We start from the raw sequence: 19,715 nt of genomic DNA, 5'->3' as shown, positions 1-19,715 counted from the left end.
GAGAGGAAGCATCACATACATAGCATTTCTTTACTTCAATAAAAATGAAATTCACCATCATAAACTGAAATGGCACAAACGTACTCATGAATGTGACTTAGACGAAAGCCTCTGGACTTCAACTCAATGGGCGCTTCTATGCTTTAAGAATGCCATCCTCAACTGGTGCAAGCATCGTCACTTGACGCAGATATCTAGTTTACAAAGTAAAGTAACAAATAGCCAATGAATATATAAGAGAGTTTTCTGCACAATCACTGGTGCCAGAAGCAAGTCGAAGTCAAAATGTTTACCAATGAGTACTCGTGAATGTGAATTAATTGAAAAATTATGATTGTAAGTACATCATGAGCTCATTGGGCACCTCTGTGCATTATGCATGCCACCCTTAACTGGCACAAGCATCCTTGTCCAATGAAGGTATCATTGCTTGACACTGGTCGTCGGTTCATTGGTAATCGAACGAATTGAATAACTATGGTACATGAACTCGATGGGCTCCGATCATCAGTTCCTTTAATATAGTGAATAGTAGCCAAACCATGTAAAAAAGAGAGTTCCCAGTGATATACCCAGTGTAGGAAGCATTGTGAAATTTAAAAGGTTTGCCATTCCAGCTCTACCCACTAAAGTGATCAAACCATCTGCCAAAGCTCTAGCTATCGTTCCTGCCTCCGTAGAAAGAAAGCCACAATTAAACAATCCTTTGGACAAGCGAGGGGACATCATTTTCGCAAGCAACGACATGTCCACACCTGCATAGTAACCACTTCATTTGCACATTCTTCAAACAATCTTAATCAGTGAGTGAAGGACTAATGCCGCTTTTTACCTTCGAGAACATTTGTTGAGACGAACAAAATCAAGGAAGATATTACGTATTGTGCCTGTGTGTAGTGAATTAGTGGGGCAAAAGAGAGATTTCCAATGACCCCAGCAGCAGTTAACATTATAGTCCAGATAATGATTAGCCTGCACAAAGTAGTGTGTCGTCAAGACAAACTTACATATTACAGATAAAAACCAGTAGTTGGTTTGTTTGTACAAAACATAGCATACAAATTTACAATCACCACAACAGGATAGAAGAATCCTAGACAAGGGTAAACTTCAAATTTGAAAACGCACCATCGGAGTCGGCATTTTAAGAAGTGCCAATGCACTGATATTTAAGTGTCTGGCCTAGTCCTTGAGAGACAAAAAGCACTATGACCATCTGACAAATTTGCGACATAAGCATGGCACATTAACTTTGATATAATTGCGCATTATACTAGTGAAAAAACCTTCATCACCACCACAAACTATTCCAGTTTGAAACTCATCAAGCAGTCTGCCCTTAAATCAGACCCAAAATAGTGCAACTAACAGAAGCAATGTTTTGATCAAAGGGACGGACAGAAATCCAGTTTCAGCATGCCCTCTAAGAAAATCAAACTCGGAATATGTGGCCAAATGCGGATATGGGGAGCAGAGAAAATCAACACGGTCATTGTTGAGTTTGTATTGCTACATCTAAGTGCAAAAAATGGCAAGCATGAACCTAGAAAAGCGTTGTACCTGTCTTGAAATTTATTGCTGATGTAGTTTGCGACAACTGCACTGCTGGGTAGGACTGTGACACCCAGAGCTCCAAGAAACCAACCAACCTGCATTATAAGATCATGTTATAATAAGATGCTAAAACTAAACCAAACCAATCCACCTATGTGTAAACAACTTGAAAGAAGAAAAAATGAAAGGGCATCGTACCGTGCTTGAACTCCATGAAAAGTAGTAGCCCGTCACAAGGGTGGCCTCAGAGATCAGCATCTCTGACGCAAACTTCAGCATAAAACAGTTCAAAAGAAGAATTTGTATAGGTAGTGTCATTTCTTTAAGGACCTCTACAAATGACCCTGACTTTTGATTACTCTTCTTAGTCTCCCCTTCCTTATGTAGACTGCTGCCCAGCAAAGGAGCTAATGCACCAAAGTCCTCTTCCTTTGGGCTAGAAGATTCTTCTTTGAACTTTCTAGACTCCTCATGGTGAAATTTATTGGGCTCTTTGAAAAAAAATAAAACAAGTAAAAGGTAAAGGCTCCATGCAAATCCTAAAACCCATCCAGAGGCAGTGCAGTAATTGACTATCACGCCTCCAACCTGCACAAGATGAAAGTTAGTGTCTGAGAAAGAGACTGTAAACTTGACGTCTTTCTATGAAGTCCATACCTCAAAATTGACAGAGGACAGGGCGCTTGCCAAAGCTGGTCCTACCGTCATCCCTAATGCACTGGCACTAACAAACGCAGCAGAAAAATTACGGATCTTTGCCTGTGGCACCTCATGCATGATATATCTTCGATTTATTGCACGCGCACATCCCAGCCTGCACACAATCAGAAAACAAATAAAACAATAAAGCGTATGGGTGCAAGCATAAGTGGCACATTTGTGATGCATTCAAATCCATAGCCTTCTCACTGTTATGACGCATGCAGGCAGGGACCTCACCCTTCCAAAGCACGCCCGAGAAGCAACAACCAGACTGAATTGAATGGGAGAGCCAATGCATAAGAGAGATTCCCTATTATTAAAAGCACGGTGCTCACGACAAGAGGTGCCTTGTAAGTCTTGTTAGACCACAAAGTGAAAATGACAGCTGAAACAGTTGCAGTCAAAGGCATAGAGCCAATGACCACACCACTCACAGTTGCTGGAGTGTTCAACAACTGAGCATAGTCATCGGATGTTGGAACAATTATGTAATAGTTGACCTGACAGAACAGAAGACCAATGTGTAAGCATTTCTAAAGAGTACACCTTCCCTCTGCTAAATCATTACTCAATCATGCTCAAATATGTACCATGTAAAGAAAGGTGTTCAATTGATTAAGGTAAGCAGACCAAGGATGATATTCTGTCTCTTCAGAAACTGAGTCAGAGAGCTCTCCGTCTGATGGTTGCAATAAGAAGGCATTTGCCATAAACGACAAAAGACTGGCCTCCCTAGTAAGCTTCTGATACTCATGCTCTATTGCCTGAACACTCAACAAGAAGCTACATTAGCAAAACTAGTTGTGGCAAGTATGTGCGACTATAATCGAGCAACTCAAACCTTGATAATGGGTTCTTTTGTGGCAACTACTTTTGGAAGATGGCTGCTCAGTGTGAGAGATGAGTAACTACGCCATCTCTCACTGTGCAATTCAGCAAGATTGCGAGAAATAGTTGCAATAATAGCTCCAATCCCCTGTAGAAAGCATGAGATTTGTTGACCCGTGGTGGAAAACTTTCTTTATATCATTGAGAAATGCTTACTCTTATTATCTTCACAATTCTTAAACCCTTAGAAAAGTGGGAAACAGAGGACCAGAATTTTTTTATATTTGTGCCTATATTCTGCTACTCATCATGCACAATGCTGTGCACCTGCAAGTGCACATGCATACATGTGTGTCATTACATGTGTGCTAAACCGTTCCATGCATATAAATATGTTCACGCACATTTGTTGCACTCTCCTCCCCTACTAAAGAAAATGACTAAACTACTGAAACAAACAGCTAAATAAACAAGATCTGAATGTGATCAAAACTCAGCTCCCGAAGTCTTTCAAATGAATACTGAGAGACAAGCAACTCCGATTACTAAAAATATAAATCTTTTGACCAACTTAATGGAGTGCTTAGTTCCCTTTCTCTCTTGCACATATTTTCTCCGTAAACAGACATAAACAAGGATGGTGATGATCACAAACTAAATCCTCCCAATATCTTCTACATATGAATCATGCAGAATGGTACTGCCTACATTCATGATTCAAACATGTGCTCCAGCCTCCTGCTAGATATGACCCCTTGCACCCTCCTGCAACATGCATGCAGGCACACACACATAGGAGAAAGCACATGGAACCCTCAGACTATGTCTCTACTGCAGGAAATTTTCTGATGCATGCTGTGTCCTATGTGCCACCCTATCGAGAAAAATGCAATCTGTTCGCAGCTTGCCGTATTGAACCCCAAAAATCCCCCCGTGCGAGTGCTGTAACCAGAAGACGCAGCCGATGGAGCAGCAGTTTGAGCCCCAAGTCAAAGGAACCGTATCTGACCTTAGCACCCACAAAACGTGCTGTATTTTGCGGCGGAGGAAGCGGGCAGCACTACAGTAGGGCTGGTGTGGAGATTTTCAAACTGAGAAGACTTTTGGGCACCAAAGAGCAAAGGAGTTTTGAGAAGCACCAATAAAGTGATTGGATGATTTAGTGCTTTTTGCACCTGTAAGAAACTTGTGCTTTTTAAGTTGCTTTAAGGCCAAGTGCCTATAGACTCAAGGACAAGGTATCAGTTGTAAGACAGATTGTGTGTAGCCCCACAGAACAGTACTAAAATCAATAAAGAAACATCGCCAAGGGGCTCGACTTGAGGGCCTCTTCCGTATCGTGTTCCAGTTTTACGTGTTCGAGTGAGGCGTATGATTACAGTGGTATCACAGCGACAACTGTTTGCTTTTCAAGTCAAGCAAACCGGTCCTACCCACAACTTTCAAATGTGTTGTCCAAAGAATACAAAAGATTTGAATCGCAGGAGTTTCTTTCCAAGCATCCTCAAGGCGGTTTACCCCACATGCAGAACTTTCAACAGTTTCTAAACTATACATATATAAAGCCAGTGTTACCACCTAATCCTCCCAGCAGTTCAAGGGATTCAATACATAATCTAGGGGATACTGCAACTATTCCACTAGGCAGTGTTTTTCGGTGGCAAATGGTTGCGGGACACCTTTGCCTCCTCGTCCACTGCCAACACCATATCCAATCTGAAATCGTTATGGTTATTATCCGCAGTATGTGGCTACTCATCCTCAACCGAAGAATTTCAAGGATGGTGGATCCACAGTCCAGTCCTTTGCTTTTTCTAGTGTTAAAGATAGGAAAAAAGTCTTCAGTTTTTGCAACAGTTTGCAATATCTACTATCTTGACGATCACACAAAGGAATCCATGATTTCTCCAGCAGCAATTCTCAAGGGCAATGTTATGCAGTGGTGGAGTTGTCTGTCTACCAAAACTCATGCTCCGAGGACATGGCAAGCCTTCAAGTCAGTTTTTGCTTGCACATCTCTTTTGAAGTACAAATTCGTCCAAAGTGGGGCAATTTAAAGATAGCCTCTAATGACACCTTAGAGGATTTCAATCATAGATTTTGGGGTGCGTATTTGCCAATTTCTTTCTTTTCTCAAAAATTTAACTTTGGAGTATCAATGTGAGAGAAGCACTATTGGGTTACCTTCACCATTACATGAGTATTGCTTTCCAAACATCTGACATCTATGCAAAAACTTATGGACCATGTGGCGGTTGGCTGTAAGTTAGTAAGAAAGAGACCCATTTTTAAGCCCGAAAAAATGAAAGAAGTATTCTCTTTTTGAGCCGTGATGACTATGAGGTGTTGCGTCCAAATCAAATCGAACTCTTTATAGGGAAGAATCAACGGGTTCTTTGACACCACTAACTGGCAAGTCACCTGACAAGGCGTTAAAACAAAACCACACCACCACGAACTGGCTGAAAACAGAAAATGCTTGAAAAGAGAGAATCTGAACACTTGTGACAAGACACAGTTGCCGGATTTCCCCAATCAGATGCACTCTTCCATAATCCGCCCCCCTTGCACTACTACTTTTTATTAACATCTATGTCACAAGTTCATGAAATGGCATACACAAAAGACAGAGGGTAGCCTAACTTTGACCAACTTATGGACTCCGGCCAAGGGGCCTAAACCCTAAAATGACAAAGCGTCATAGTTACTCAGAATGGGAACAGGGAACGGGAACAGGAGGGTCCGGAACGGGACGGGAACGTGGCTGGAACGGCCAACTAAAGTAAGGTTTGACTTACCTCCATTCAGCTTACTCAGAATTAACTCGTAAACAACCCAAAACTGCCCCCAAACTTGCCCTCTAGCTGCCCCAAATATGTCCCCCAAACAGCCCCAAATCTACCCTCAAATGCCTACTTTTTTGCCCCCAAATGCCTACTTTTGCCCGTTTCGCATCACGTTCCGCCCGTTCCGGTTACACCCCATTCCGGAACGGCGTTCTGTTCCTGACTCCGTTTCAGGAACAAGACTCGTCTGGAACGCCGTTTTGGAACATTTGGGCTGTGTCCGCGAGTTCCCTGTTACATTGCAAAGCGTAAAGGCTAGCTGAAGGCTCTACAATTTACAGGCTGCTGCTGACATGGCACTGCTGAGTGCTGACGTGGCATTTACGCCATGTTTTTGGAGGGCTAGTAGCTTTTGGATCAGAGCTTTTAGACTGGATGCTTTTGGGGCTCTACTTTTGGCAGCCCTTGTACTGTTTATACAAGCCCCTTGGGACACTCTTTCGGAGAGCATCTAGACGCGAAATCTCAGAGAGCTGGACCCTCAGGGAGTTGTACCTTTGTGATCGGCAATCAATAGGAAGGGGCACCAATCTTTGGGGCCAATGCATCTTGGGACAGAAATCTGCCGACTCTCTTCTCTCTCTCTCTCTCTCTCTCTCTCTCTCTCTCTCTCTCTCTCTCTCTCTCTTCGAGCCTTGAGTGCATATCTAAGAGGTCCCCCTGGAACTCTCTCAGGCCCCTTTGGGCTAACTTGGAAACTTGCCGAAAATGCCCCGGACCGCCTCGGGTCGGGGTGAGCCGAACCTGCCGACAGCCCGTCGGTTGCGAACGAGGAGCGCCTCGGGCGCGCATTCATGAGTGTGCATGGCTGAACTCGAAGAGATAGCTGAGGTCTCCGCGTGGAGTACCTAAACGTCCAAAACGGACAAGCCGTCTGCGTGTAGCGCTGAGCCGACGCTCGCCGACGTGAACCCAATTAAGAATCTGCCGACAGCCGTCGGCTGCGAACGAGGAGCGCCTCTGGCGCACGTTCGTGAATGTGCATGGCTGAGCTCGAAGAGGAAGTCGAAACCTCCACGTGGAGTACTCGAACGTCCAAAACGGACAACCCGTCCCGGGTAGCGGCTTGCCGACACTCGCCGATGAGACCCGCCGACTATGTGCCAACGGCCCCGAAATTGGGCCATGGAGTCCCCGTGCGTGGCAGACTCCCCCGATTACCTCCACGTGATGAAGTGAAGGGGGACACTCCCGTTACCAGGCACTCTCAAACCCCCTCACGCGTCCATAGTACCCGAACGGTGAGATGAGGAGAAAATCAAGGTCCGGACTATGTCCCATCGTCCGTCGTCCCCATACCGGGTCCATCGCGCGCCCCACGACACCGAGCCATGGTTTGCCAAGATCAGGTGGTCACCTTCCACCGTCACTCCGGAGACCCCCGCTCGAGCGGAGTCTAACATACACCCCCCCCCCCCCCCTAGAAAACTCTCGTCCCGAGAGTAGCACTGTTAGGGCAAGAAACTCCCTGGTTAATGCTTTGAAGGGTGTAGAACCTAGTGCGTCTTATGAAATCCAAAATGGGTTGCATGAGCGGTTTTACCGAGAAGGCAGTGTCTATCTCAAACAGCCGTGCTTGATGAAAGGCAGAAAAGTTGTGGGTACCAAGTCCGCTTGGTACTTTTGATGGGGCTTGAGGGTAAGAATATACATTGAGTGGCATAGACCACGGTGCTGCGTTGATCCATGCCGAGGAACCTGTCTATTCCGGATTTTATACCTGAAGCTACAGTGACGGTGTAGCACTCGTTTTTTTGCGGGTGAGAACCAAGTCGCATTGATTCCCACTGCTTCTGAAGCTGATTTGACTGACTTCGTGCTGATTCCTTCCTGAATGGCAACGAAGGTCCACTTCGCGTTAAGCTGAGTCGATTGCATGGGTGCAGGAGAATGTATGAGTGCACCGAAAAGATTTGCTCGCTTCGCGTTCCATGGAGAGTAAGGTACTCTGCCGAATTGGATCCTTAGGCTTGATTGCCGAGGGGCTCCACAGCCTCCTAAAGATTTGGCCATTGGATTTTCCTTCTTGAAGCACTTACTGAGTGCTCAGGTAGACCTGGAAGTCTTGATATGAGCTTACTTTCTCGTTGAAATAAGGTACGTTGCGGAAGTTACCTTCTAGGCTTATTGAGCACCGGTCCATCCCTGAACCAAAAAGATGAAGCCTATCTGATTGCTTCCTAGGCATACAAACCAAGGTTTTCCTGAGACTGCTAGAGAGTCAATCCCATTGAAACCTTGAAGCTTTGGCATACTTCAGGACTCGATTGAACCTGAATGTTTTGATATGAGTCTTGCAGACTTAAGGGCAAGACTTGAAGTAGGTAACTCGTAGAGAAGAGGATTGGCCGATCCGCTTATGTTCCTTGCTATCTGCTTGAAGCTTGTCGCTTGAATTGAGCCTGAATGCTCACATGTCTCTGTTTTGCTCTGGAAGAACTTTGACTTGTTCTTCACAAACCTGCCTTCGTTGGCCAGCGAAAACAAACCTAAGAATCACTCATCTTGGGTCTTCTTGTTTTCCCTTGCTTAGATCCGTTGCAACCTGGATGAAGGGATGAAAGTGCGGTTGAAAGAAGAGGGTTGATGGTGGGGCCCTCATCCTCTTGAACCCGATGTGGTCGCACCACATACCTTTTCTTGTGTGCCCGTGAGGCTCCATCTTGAGCCGAATGAGGGGCTTGACTTCATATGTACCTGTAGAGGCTCCTGTCTGAGCCGAGTTTAGGTGTACGCTTCGTGGTATCTGGATGGGCTCCTTGTGAGCCGGATGTAGGCACACTCATTGTCTTTACCTTGGAGGGGCTCCTGTCTGAGCCCAGATGTAGGTGGCTTTGCTTGTTGGGTCTATGTCACCGCTAAGTGGACATAGCCTTGTTTGCCTGTCTTCAGATGAAGGTGAGCCCACTCTGATTGGGCTGATATTGGCTTTGCTGCATGGCAGTGCTATCTCTAAGACCGTCACTGCGGGAGGCATCACTCAACCTCCGGCCTTCTTGTGAGGGGGCCTTCCTCATGTGGCTCTTGCGTTGAGCCATCTTTGTGGGATTTATCCCCGAATCTGTGTGCTTGGAAAAAGATGCATGGCCCACCCGCTCACAGGCCTTCAACTTCGCTGTAGTGCTCGGTCCACCACTTCTGGGTCATCCGGCTTCGAAGAAGAAATGCGCGGTCCACCCAAATCGAGTTGGGTCCCCAGCTTGGCTGAAGGGGCTCGGTCCACCACTTATGGGTCCCCGACTTAGCTGCTGTGTCAAGGTGCACGGTCCACCCGAGTCGAAATTGGGTCCCCGACTTTGCTAATGCTAACTGGCCCTTACATAGCCTGATGGTCTGCAGGCACATGGTCCTGCTTGTGAAGATCCTGTCTCTTTGTGTGCTGGGGCTCTAGTGTAGCCTGATGTTCGGCAGGCACTCGGTCCTGCTTTTGAAGTTCAAATCATTGCTTTGAGGCTCTTGATGTAGCCTGATAGTCCACAGGCACTCGGTCCTGCTTTTGATGATCTGGTTGGTTGGTTGCTGCTTGCGTCTCGATTGAGTTGGGGGATTGTTGCCTTGCTTGGCTCACCTGTTGAAGATAGGGGCTAGGATCCGATCGCCTTGCCTTCACCTGCTGATTGAATTCTCCTCAAGAGGTACTCTTGACCTCACGCTGATCTAGCGCAGCCTTTCCCTGCCGGCTTGTCTTTGCCGATGCTAAGGAGGGCCATCCTTGGCACCTACCTCGCTGCTGCTAATGCTGCTGAATGAGGGGGCTGTCTGGCTTGACCTCGACGAGTCCCACTGGACTACTCACTAGGGTGACATCTCGTTGTCCCCTAACGGTGAAGAAGCCTTGGCTCTTGCTCCTTTGCTCTGACTGCGTCGAAGCAGGCCTTGGTCATCTTAGGATAAACGTTGGCTGGCGGCTGGCTGTTGAATGTTGTCTTACTTCAAGTCACCACGTCTCTGAACTGCGCCCATCACAATCCAGGAGATACTTAGAAGGATGAGCAACCCCGTCCCATCCCGGGTGCTTTAGAACTCGCGGCTTCGTTGTGCTCATAGATGATGATACATTTTGTGGTAGCATCCTTGTACCTGATTCTACTTCCTCTGAAGTGGTCTCTTTCCAGTCCTTTGGTTCCCACTCGCATGACGGTGGAGTATTCCTTACGCGCCCTCCATCAAGGCGCTACTGTTCCGATTTCCCATGGGGGCTGCCCAGGAGATTCTGGTGAGCTTCACTTAGCTCCACTGTTTTGACGACCAAGGTTCCCCGGCCTAGGATGCTGAATTGCTTTGCTTTTCTTTCCTACCTGTGAGTTCTTGAGCTGGAGATGCCGTCCAAGCTTGTTTGCTATTCGGGTTCGAAGCCCTTGTAGACAATCTGCACTTGCCGTCGATGTTCGTGTCAAGGATCACACTCCCTGTACATTCTTCATTCCTTTGTACCCTTTAAGCTCGATGATGCTGGGTTTGCATGGTTTGAACGAGGGACAGCCTATCACGCTGCCCATGACCCTGCCACAGGGGTCTATGTGCATATGCTTGCATTCTGATGATGAGCCACTGCCACTGTGACTTTGAGCCTATGCCACCAGGCTTGAAGTGCCAATGCTAAGTCACCTCGCCTCTGGATATTTGGCAGAGCAGACTGAGTGTCCCGCAGTGGGCTGTGGTAGTGCATATACCCGCATTCGGGTTGTGGTTATTACTTCTCCTCTTGGACTCAGCCGAGCCAGAGCGTCGAGCTATACCTGCATCGCCAATGGAGGCCATGAGCGCTTTGCTAGTGGAGGCCATGATCGTTTCGCCAGTATGTAAGCCCCATACGAAGGCAACCTTTGTGCTTACAAACAAGCGGATAACACAAATGGAAAGGGAGATGAAAGAATGGAAAGCAGAGACGGAGGGATGGTGGAAAGAGAAGGCCAACCTTCTTCAAATGTTCCTCAACGGAGGCGCGTAGTGGAAGAAGGAGAAAGAGGACTTGCACGCAGAGCTACAAGCGCTTAAGGCGGATTCACAAGCACTTAGAGAAGAGGTCACAGCCCTCCAGCGAGAGCTTGCGGATAGAGTAAGCAGTGGACTGGAAGAAGAGGAATTCCTGCCCTCGGTGATAGAGGAGATCAAGGTCATCAAGGAGCAGGTACGGATGATCACAGAGAAGGAAAAACAGAAGGTGGTAAAGACGTCTTCGTGGATGGATGTGATCACGAAAACGCAGAAGAAGGCGGATGAGCCGAGAAATGGATAGAAGTCGCTAAGAAAGGGAAAGGGAAAGAAACCACATCCGTCCCCACTCCTACAATCATCAACATGACTCTAGAAGAAGAGCAGCGAAGGAAAACTAGAGCCTTGCATATAAGAGTAGCCGGTCTAAAAGACCGAGATGATGTGGAAGGGGAAGTCGAAGAACTTCTCCGCATGATGGGCAGTGAGGCTACTCATACAAAGGCATGGAGGGTAGGGAAGAAGACACAAGGCAATGGGGAGACTTCAAAAGGGAGAGCTTTAATCATCTGTTTCCCATCCATGGAGGCAAAGAAGGACTTCTTGAAGAAGCGCCCTACACTAAAGAAAACGGGCATATTCCTTGGAGATGACCTCACTCTCACACAGCTTGCGCATATGAGAGAGGTAATGCCAGAGATTCAAGCGGCAAGGGAGAAGGGAAAGACGGCCTTCTACAGAGATGGCCGGGTGGTGATTGTAGAGCGAGCGCTCCACATGATGGTGTGAGACCTATGGGACCACACAAGTTGCCACCTGGAATTGTAATGGATCTATGCGCCTTGATGTGGGTGCTTTTGAGGAAAGTTTTACGAGAAAAGACATCGTCTTCTACTCTAAGACACATCAGGCCCCGGGGCAATCTATGCCTCACATTAGTGGATATAGATGGGAGACAGCCTGTAGACAAGAGACACGATCAGAGCACAGAGGGCGGGGCTCAGGAGGAGTGGCAGTGTTACTTATGGAGGTGTTCGAGCCATTGATACATATAGTCCGCAGGGATGAGCAAGCTAGGTACATGTGGGTGAGATTGAGAGCAGAGACAGGCAGATATCTTTACATTGCTATTTGCTACTTTCCCCCGAGTACGTCAGTTTATGCACCACCCAGAGGATAGTCCCCCTTCTCTACTTTGGATGACATATGGTAGTTCTCTAGAGATGGTGACATCATCACTCTAGGGGATTTCAATGCTAGGACTGCCCATCATCAGACAGTATTTTATGATACTTTAGAGATGCTGAGAGAGTTGGATGTTGTAGAGACAAGCCTATCCAGACTATCACAGGATGGAGAACACATTGAGTATGGACTACACTTGATAGACATGGGGATCGCACATGGATTGGCCATCTTGAATGGCCTACAGAGATTTCCCGCTATGGGAGGTTTTACATGCTTTCCACACAGACATGGAGCCTATAAGGACAAGGGTAGGACCAGTCACGGCCAAGGGCCAGGATGGACATGCAGTCAAGGGGGTCCCTATATTTAGCAGGCCAAGGGCCTATATAGGGCATGGCTGGGTGGAGATTAGTATGTTCCAGTCCCCTTGCCCTCTCACTGGTGTCAGAGCACAAGGGAGAGCAGCCATGGAGGGGAGGGGAAGAAGATTTGCATGCTTTTCTCGCTCTCTTTCGATCATGCGAGAGCAAGGCCTCTCTTCTCTCATGCGCGTTTTCTCTCTCTCAGGCCTAGACGGAGGAGGAGACCATGCTTGCATGCTATGCCATGCAACGGTCGAGGTCGATTTTGACATGAAAACAGGGACACTAGGGGCATGGCCGCTTAGGCGGGGGCCGACGACGAAGCAAGGAAGAAACACTTGCATGCAGGGGGGGCTTGGGAAGGGGAAGCTATCGGGTTCGACGTTCATGAAAGCGGTCGCAGGTGGGCTCGATAGGAGCGCAACAGCACTGAGGGAAATTCTCGACTCAGGCGCAGAGCCTGGTTTGCATCCCCCCCCTCGGCAACTCGCCGTCTTTCTTCGCGCGCTACCTGCTCGACCGCCATGCTCTGCGAGGTTTTCATTTCATATTGAAACGCCTGAGGCCCTTGGCCTTAGGACTTAATTTCACTTAGGGCAAGTGCCCACAGGTTGTACTCCACAGAGCTTATTCGGGGGATTTACCGCAAGCAAGCAGAAAATGCCCATAAGTCTTCGGGCCCACATACTCGATGGAGTTGATTCGGGGCAATTTTCTCGCATCCCTCCACTTTCACAACCCCGACACAGAGACAACGGCAAGGACAATATTGCTATTGATTCGCGGATCATCGAAGCATTGATCGGCAAGTCTACAGCCTACCATGGTAGGGAACATGGTATATCCTTGAGCACCGCTCGAGACTCGGCGGTAGGGAACATCTGCACGGAAACGAAAAGCTTAGCATGCATGCGCATGCATCATGCAAAAGATCGACAGCATGGCAAATCGAGTCACATGATTAACAAGGTATGCATAGATTTTCTGTTTGTTTGGTCAATGTTTCAAAATGCTGCGTATTTATCTCATGCAACAGAAGTGAGCACACTTCGACCACTCCAAGCACAAGCACTGCTTGTGACAGTTATCTGAAGCATTCAAATATTGTTGCCTACATTATTGGCAAGGGCCAATTATTAGTTGCAAGCCCGCATCAAGCACGGCTTGAATACAGACAGTCTCGATCAAAAGCATAGTTTCTACTGAGTGCCTTGATAGAGCACGCCCATCAACGGTTCAAGTTTTCTTCAAAGACAAGGTATAACTATTCGTTGCACTTTTCTTGTTTAATTAGTTCTTAGTATGCAGTTGTCCACGGTTATACTGGAGCACGGCTCACTTGGTCTCCAAGGTGTTGTTCTAATCGTTGAGCAAGGCTCATTAAGTGCATACAAAACTGTTGTGAGGCTTCGTCTGCCAATATCTCTATATGTATCGGGGGCATGATCCCACCCAAGCATCTATAGCTTGTAAAAGACAAGCAAAATTCCATAGCTATGCGCTAAAACCCAAGTCAACACCCATAATATAGGATGTTATACCTTTCACTGCCAAGGGCAGTCAATAGGTATGTTAACTTGTTGCTTTGATCAAGCAATATTTGATACTAACTGACATTTGATAGCTTAGCTGTAGATGAGCATCGAGTAATGTTATGATTCTCAATCCGTAGCACAATTTGGCAAGGCCATTTCCCTATGAAATCTTGACCAGGTCAATCTTTTTCTGCTAGGACAAGAGTAGCTGTTAGCTATGAGCACTCAGGTTACATTCTGGTCTCATCCATTTCATGAACTTATGTGAAGCAAGGCTTCTATTTATGCATCTTGCATTGCGACTCCCCATGGTTGGTCTATGCTATGAGCATAAAAACTTGGGACGGACTTGACAATATGCTTGCAGGTTATTTCATTACGTGACAGACGAGCGTATATGATACAATGGACCTAATTGTACATACGACAGCTCCCACTCGTGCAACAAATAGGGCTATGCGCCATTTTTAAGCGAGTTTTCTTCCACGGAATATCGGGCCAAGGGGTTACATCAACGACCAGGTTAGCCAAGTTTAAATTTTTATTGTTTTTCTCTGTTTACACCTCACTTGGCAATTACTGTCATTGTGCAACGCAAAGTGCTTTGGCAATTTTATAGGAAGCAAGGCTACGGGTAACTAGAAAAATAGGGAATATCAGCTCACAGAATCCCTACCAGTCTAAACTGTGCAAGGCACTTATGGTTTTGGTTCTCACGGTTGAGGCCATCACTCTCCGCAAGGGCTTAGAATTCTGCATGTAAGGCATGCTAGTGAGGTGGATTCAATTCTACCACTTCTTGCATTACGCTTCTGCTATCACACTCGCAACTCTGTCAAGGACAGACTAAGTAATGGATTGTTTACTATGATTGTCGGTTGTTATCAACACAAAACAACACTAAAAGGAACCTAAATCTAGGACTTACGAGCAAAGTGCCAAGACTACGTTGTCCTCATACAATCACGACCCCTGCATGATAGGTGGGTCGCAATGAGTTTTCTAAAACCTAAAGGAAAGTTCCTCGGCCCAGCATGCTCTTGTTCTCTTTCTCTCTCTCTTTAAGGGAATAATGAAAATCTTTTAAGAAGCTTTTGATACATGTTTTGTTTGGGAGTCAACATGCGCCAAGGTGCTCTAACTCTCAGGTACAAATTAGTCAAGATGCCATTTACATTATTTTTCATCGGTTTATTGAGTGAACACTAATTGCTGTAAGAGCTAGGAGCCACACACAGGCTGGCTAAGAGCCATTGTCAGATTTTGGGTAGGACCCAACTATTGACATTCCTTGGGTGATTGTTCTTATGATCGAACAGATCTGCCAGTGGAGTACACATCGAATACATCGACGTTAATAGATGAGCAAGAGTCTTGTCATTTTGGGGGATTAGGGCGTCATTTTGCACTATATGTTTCTAGTGCAATGCTCAAGTTGAGGTTTTGATACTCTTGCACTTACATCACCTGATCTATACCATGGAGTCTAGAGGCAACAAACAGTTGAGACAGCATGGCTGTTGATACGAGCTAGGCATCTCACTTGTGTCGATTTCTTGCTCTCTCTATAGTACTACGAGTGTCTATGACATCACAGTTTTGGGATACGACCCATATCGGGTGCTTGCTACATCACCCCATACACATAGAGGATCACAGTTTGATCTATTCCCGTTATACTTTCAAGGAAAGAATTCTGCAATTTACCACGCGGTAGCGGAAAAATTCAACTTTTCAAGTTGATTCTTGTCATTGTATACACGGTTAACTAAGTTCGTTATCGTTACCTGCTAGTTGAGCAGTTTCTACAAAGGGTCTTACCAAGGGGTTTAACTACGTAGATTCTACCCAATGGGTTTGGATTGCGAAGGCAACACCCAGGGTTCCTAGTGCAATGTTGCTTGGTTTTTTCACAGGGGGGAGATGTACTCCTGTGCATTTGAATACGAGTAACTGAACTTTCAGTTGAATCCCCACGGCCATGCCAAGGGCATGTCAAAACAAGTATTTTGGGCCGTAGTGACCAAAGTACAATAATGTTGTTATGAATCCACTTGTAGGATTCGATTTGGCACATGTTGTCACATGGGATACAACATGGTCTAGGAACTCAAGGAGTTCGGTTTAGCCATTGTGGAGCAATGAATGAGGGTCCCTCTCACTCTTGTTGCAAAGTGTTTAGAGTTACCTCCACACACAAGTACATCTTGTACTTGTAGGATGTTCTTTTTTCAGACATCCTTAGTTGAGACATGTTCCACATGTGGCGAATATGAGTCTCTGGGACTGACACTGGCGCCCCTATTTCAAATATGTGTCACGACAAAGTCCGTAAGTGCTGGTCAAATCTGTTTTCTAGACCATTTTCAACACAACGTATTAGGAGCAATTTCAGTGGCCAAAAATTGTCGGATACTTACAATGACTTGTTCAGCTACGAGTATTGCTAAACACCATTACAAATGGTTGTTTATACATATAGCAAGGCTATAAGTTGTTCATGAAAAAGTTACATTGTTTGTACCTAGAAGTGATCAATGTTTCACCTTCTATTGTGATTCAGACGTTTCAGCAAGGCTTACAAAAGCTTGCAACTAAAAGTACTTAGTTTCTTTTCAAAACTATTTACATTCCTTTTTAATGTGTGCTAGGCGCATCACATTTGCAATAAGTATTGGCAAGGATCATTATGAATATACAGGTTCGGGTTTGTTTTTGCTAAATGCATGCACACTAGGTGTTATGGGCCCTAGTGTTTAGCAAAGGCTGATTTGGAACGGCATGCATATTCCTTAAGTTGTTGCTTATGAAGCATTTTACACTCTAAGCAATCTCTCTAGGAGATTACTTTTAGGTCTACTAATCACCAATAGACATCACGGCTCGGTTTGGGTGTTTGTGGATTTTTTCAACTTAACCACGATGGTTATTTCAAAAATTATTGATTCCTCACCAATGTCATACACTACTGTGATTCCCCGTTTACCAGTCATCTGGGACAACTGTCAGTAAACCGTGAGGGAAACACACCTCAATATTGTCAGTATCCAAGGGGATAGGCAAATTACAAAGTGTAATATTGGGCTAAAAGACATGCAAAGTGCGTAAATTAGTACCAAGCAATCCAAATAATAAGCATTTATTGCTCTTCTTGGAGTTTACTTACTATCAATTAACGCATGTTGCGACTAGGTAGTCTCTTCATGTATAAGTCAGGTTCTCAACCTTGACACTCGTTTAGGGTGGGGTTGTTTACTGATGAAATTTGAGAACAAGTTAAGGACTTACACTTGGCTGATGAGTCAAGTCAGCAAGTTACCCTCACAGAAAGGGAAAAGCAGTACTCTTTCAGGTACATCTTTATCGTGATAACTCGTTTAGCATGCTCATGTGCGTTCTAAATGGAGTTTACACACTAGATGATTGCAAATGGACAACAATGTGGAAAATCAAGATGTTACTCTTGGTTTCATTGAACCTCCTGCGGAACCGTGTTCCGGGCAACCAAACAGCTGGATCCATGAGGGATGCCACTTGGGAAAACATTAGTGTTCTTAAGAAGAAGTTCCCCACTTTTGTTTTCGAGGATGAAAACTCTTCTTAAGGGGGGAGTAATGTCAGGACAAGGGTAGGACCAGTCACGGCCAAGGGCCAGGATGGACATGCAGTCAAGGGGGTCCCTATATTTAGCAGGCCAAGGGCCTATATACGGCATGGCTGGGTGGAGGTTAGTATGTTCCAGTCCCCTTGCCCTTTCAGAGCCAGTACAGTGGATTATGTCATGGCACAACCGAGCCTCATCTCTAGTATCCAAGATCTCACGGTTGGACCCACACTGTTGGTGTAGCAGTGGACCATGCTCTTGTCTCGTTGACCATCTCTTTTCAATTTAGTGTAGCACACAGGCTACGGACAGCAGTCCCTGCTCACTACACCTTCACGCGGAAGACGAACTCTATATACATAGATGGGATCCACAAACGCCTATGCCCAGAGGAGCCAGAGGAGCTTACTACTATATTGACACAGACACTACATGATGCAGCAGCAGAAGCATACCCATATACCCAGCCTGAGCAGAGACGCCGTTCGGGGAGCATGCCCAAGAACAGTTGGTATGATGAGGAATGCCGGGATACTAGAGCTAGACTTCAGAGGGAGGTGCTTTTGGGGGACATCACTCACAGACAGTCACAGATTCACTTCCAACACCTAGTGCGGCGGAAGAAGAGGGCATTTTGGCTCGCCTAGAGCAGGATCTATACCAGCTATTCTTGAGTCAAGACTCACATAAGGCATGGCAGCTCTTTCATGAGCCCCCTCCCCCCCCTGCCATCACTTCTACAGAGGCCTGGGGCCAGTATGCATCATCTTTGTACACAGTTCCTGAGCAGCCCCCCCTTCCCGACCCCCCCGATCCATGCCCACACACATGTGCTTTTTCACCACTGAGATGGTAAAGAAGGCCATTGATAGGATGAGGACTGGGAGAGCATATGATCATGATGGCTTAGTGGCTGAACATTTCACGCATGCCAGAGATTTACTAGCAGAGCTTCTAGCAATTATGTTTAACCGTGCCATGTGTGAGGGCTTGCCTGATACTTGGAACCTATCTACTATTGTACCTATCTTCAAGTCGGGAGACCCTATGGAGCCTGGGAATTATCGGACTATCATGATTGGACACACATTGGCACAGTTGTACGCATCTATTCTTGAGCAGTAGTTGAGTAGATGGGTAGAGAGGGAGGGGATACGCACAGCTCGGAAGGTAGGTTTTAGGTGGGTTTTTTCTACTCTTCACCGTATCTTGACACTTAGAGCCATCATTGAGGAGGGCAGATGTTGCTAAATTGGCTTTATCTTACAGAAAAATAATTCTAAATGAATTATTGGATTTATAAGTGAGAGGGTTTTCTCCCATGGAACACCAAGGAAAAATAATTCTAAATGAATTATTGGAATTTAAGTGAGAGGGATTTTCTCAGTGGAGACATCCGAGTACAGAGTATTCCTAGTGCATCATTCAAAGTAATGACGGGAGCACTAAGAACGGGAATATCTGTAAGGCCACCAGGAACGGGTACTTCTGATGCGTCACATCGGATGGGTGACACGGAGCATCGGAAAGAAGTATCCGACCATCCGGGAACGGACATCTTTGATGCGTCATAGGATGGGTGACATAGAGCATCGTGAAGGAGATTGTACCGTAAGTTCGGTAGGAAAGGACTAGGTGATGGGTATTCCTGATGCGTCGCAAGGTGGGTGACGGGTGCATCGGAAAGGGGATATCCATAGTCGAGAGAAAATTCCGAACTGTGTTAGAATTGTGCACAAGGAAAAGCAAGCACTTGAATGAAGATGGGTTCAGAGGAAACTTTGAGGAAAAACAGATGCTTTCTGAGAAAGCGGGATTGCTCGTGAGGAAGTCGATGTCTGCATTGCAACTGTGTGTGTGATTGCATCCAGGGACGCCTGGGAAGTGTTGTGAAAGCATTGTTTTTAACTTATAAGGTTTTATTGAGTTTGTGGACAGATTCAGACTATTTTTAAAATATGCAGGCCGCCCATTTAATAAGTGGGCAGCCATCTGATAAATAAGTCCACAGATCAGCCAACGTTTTCTCTCTCTTTTTCTGGCAGAACAGAGAAAAAATAAATTGAAAAAAAATTTGGAAAAAAAAAAAAACGGCCGCGATCTCTACGCAAGCAGCTATTCGTGCCCGTGGCTAGGAACTATAAAAGCATCACATGCCCTC

At 46.0% G+C, this 19,715-nt stretch overlaps 1 protein-coding gene across 1 annotated transcript in view; it reads right to left on the bottom strand.

The window, feature by feature from the left end:
• Positions 1-212: 212 nt before the first annotated feature.
• The window catches only part of LOC147453792 (SPX domain-containing membrane protein At1g63010-like), a 94,575-nt gene continuing 75,072 nt past the window's right edge, over positions 213-19,715 (bottom strand). Inside the window, exons 5-12 of the mRNA XM_086515890.1 lie at positions 3,098-3,232; positions 2,847-3,020; positions 2,494-2,756; positions 2,212-2,368; positions 1,753-2,142; positions 1,561-1,649; positions 833-972; positions 213-755 (exon numbers count right to left, since the gene is read on the bottom strand). Coding sequence (XP_086372016.1) covers positions 517-755; positions 833-972; positions 1,561-1,649; positions 1,753-2,142; positions 2,212-2,368; positions 2,494-2,756; positions 2,847-3,020; positions 3,098-3,232 — 1,587 coding nt within the window. The 3' untranslated portion in view covers positions 213-516. The remainder of the gene's footprint in view (positions 756-832; positions 973-1,560; positions 1,650-1,752; positions 2,143-2,211; positions 2,369-2,493; positions 2,757-2,846; positions 3,021-3,097; positions 3,233-19,715) is intronic.

This window comes from Adiantum capillus-veneris, chromosome 7 (assembly GCF_014529385.1).
Source record: "Adiantum capillus-veneris isolate H3 chromosome 7, ASM1452938v2, whole genome shotgun sequence".
Taxonomy (NCBI): domain Eukaryota; kingdom Viridiplantae; phylum Streptophyta; class Polypodiopsida; order Polypodiales; family Pteridaceae; genus Adiantum; species Adiantum capillus-veneris.
Note: the sequence above shows the minus strand (reverse complement) of the source record. Positions and strands in the feature narration are given on the sequence as shown.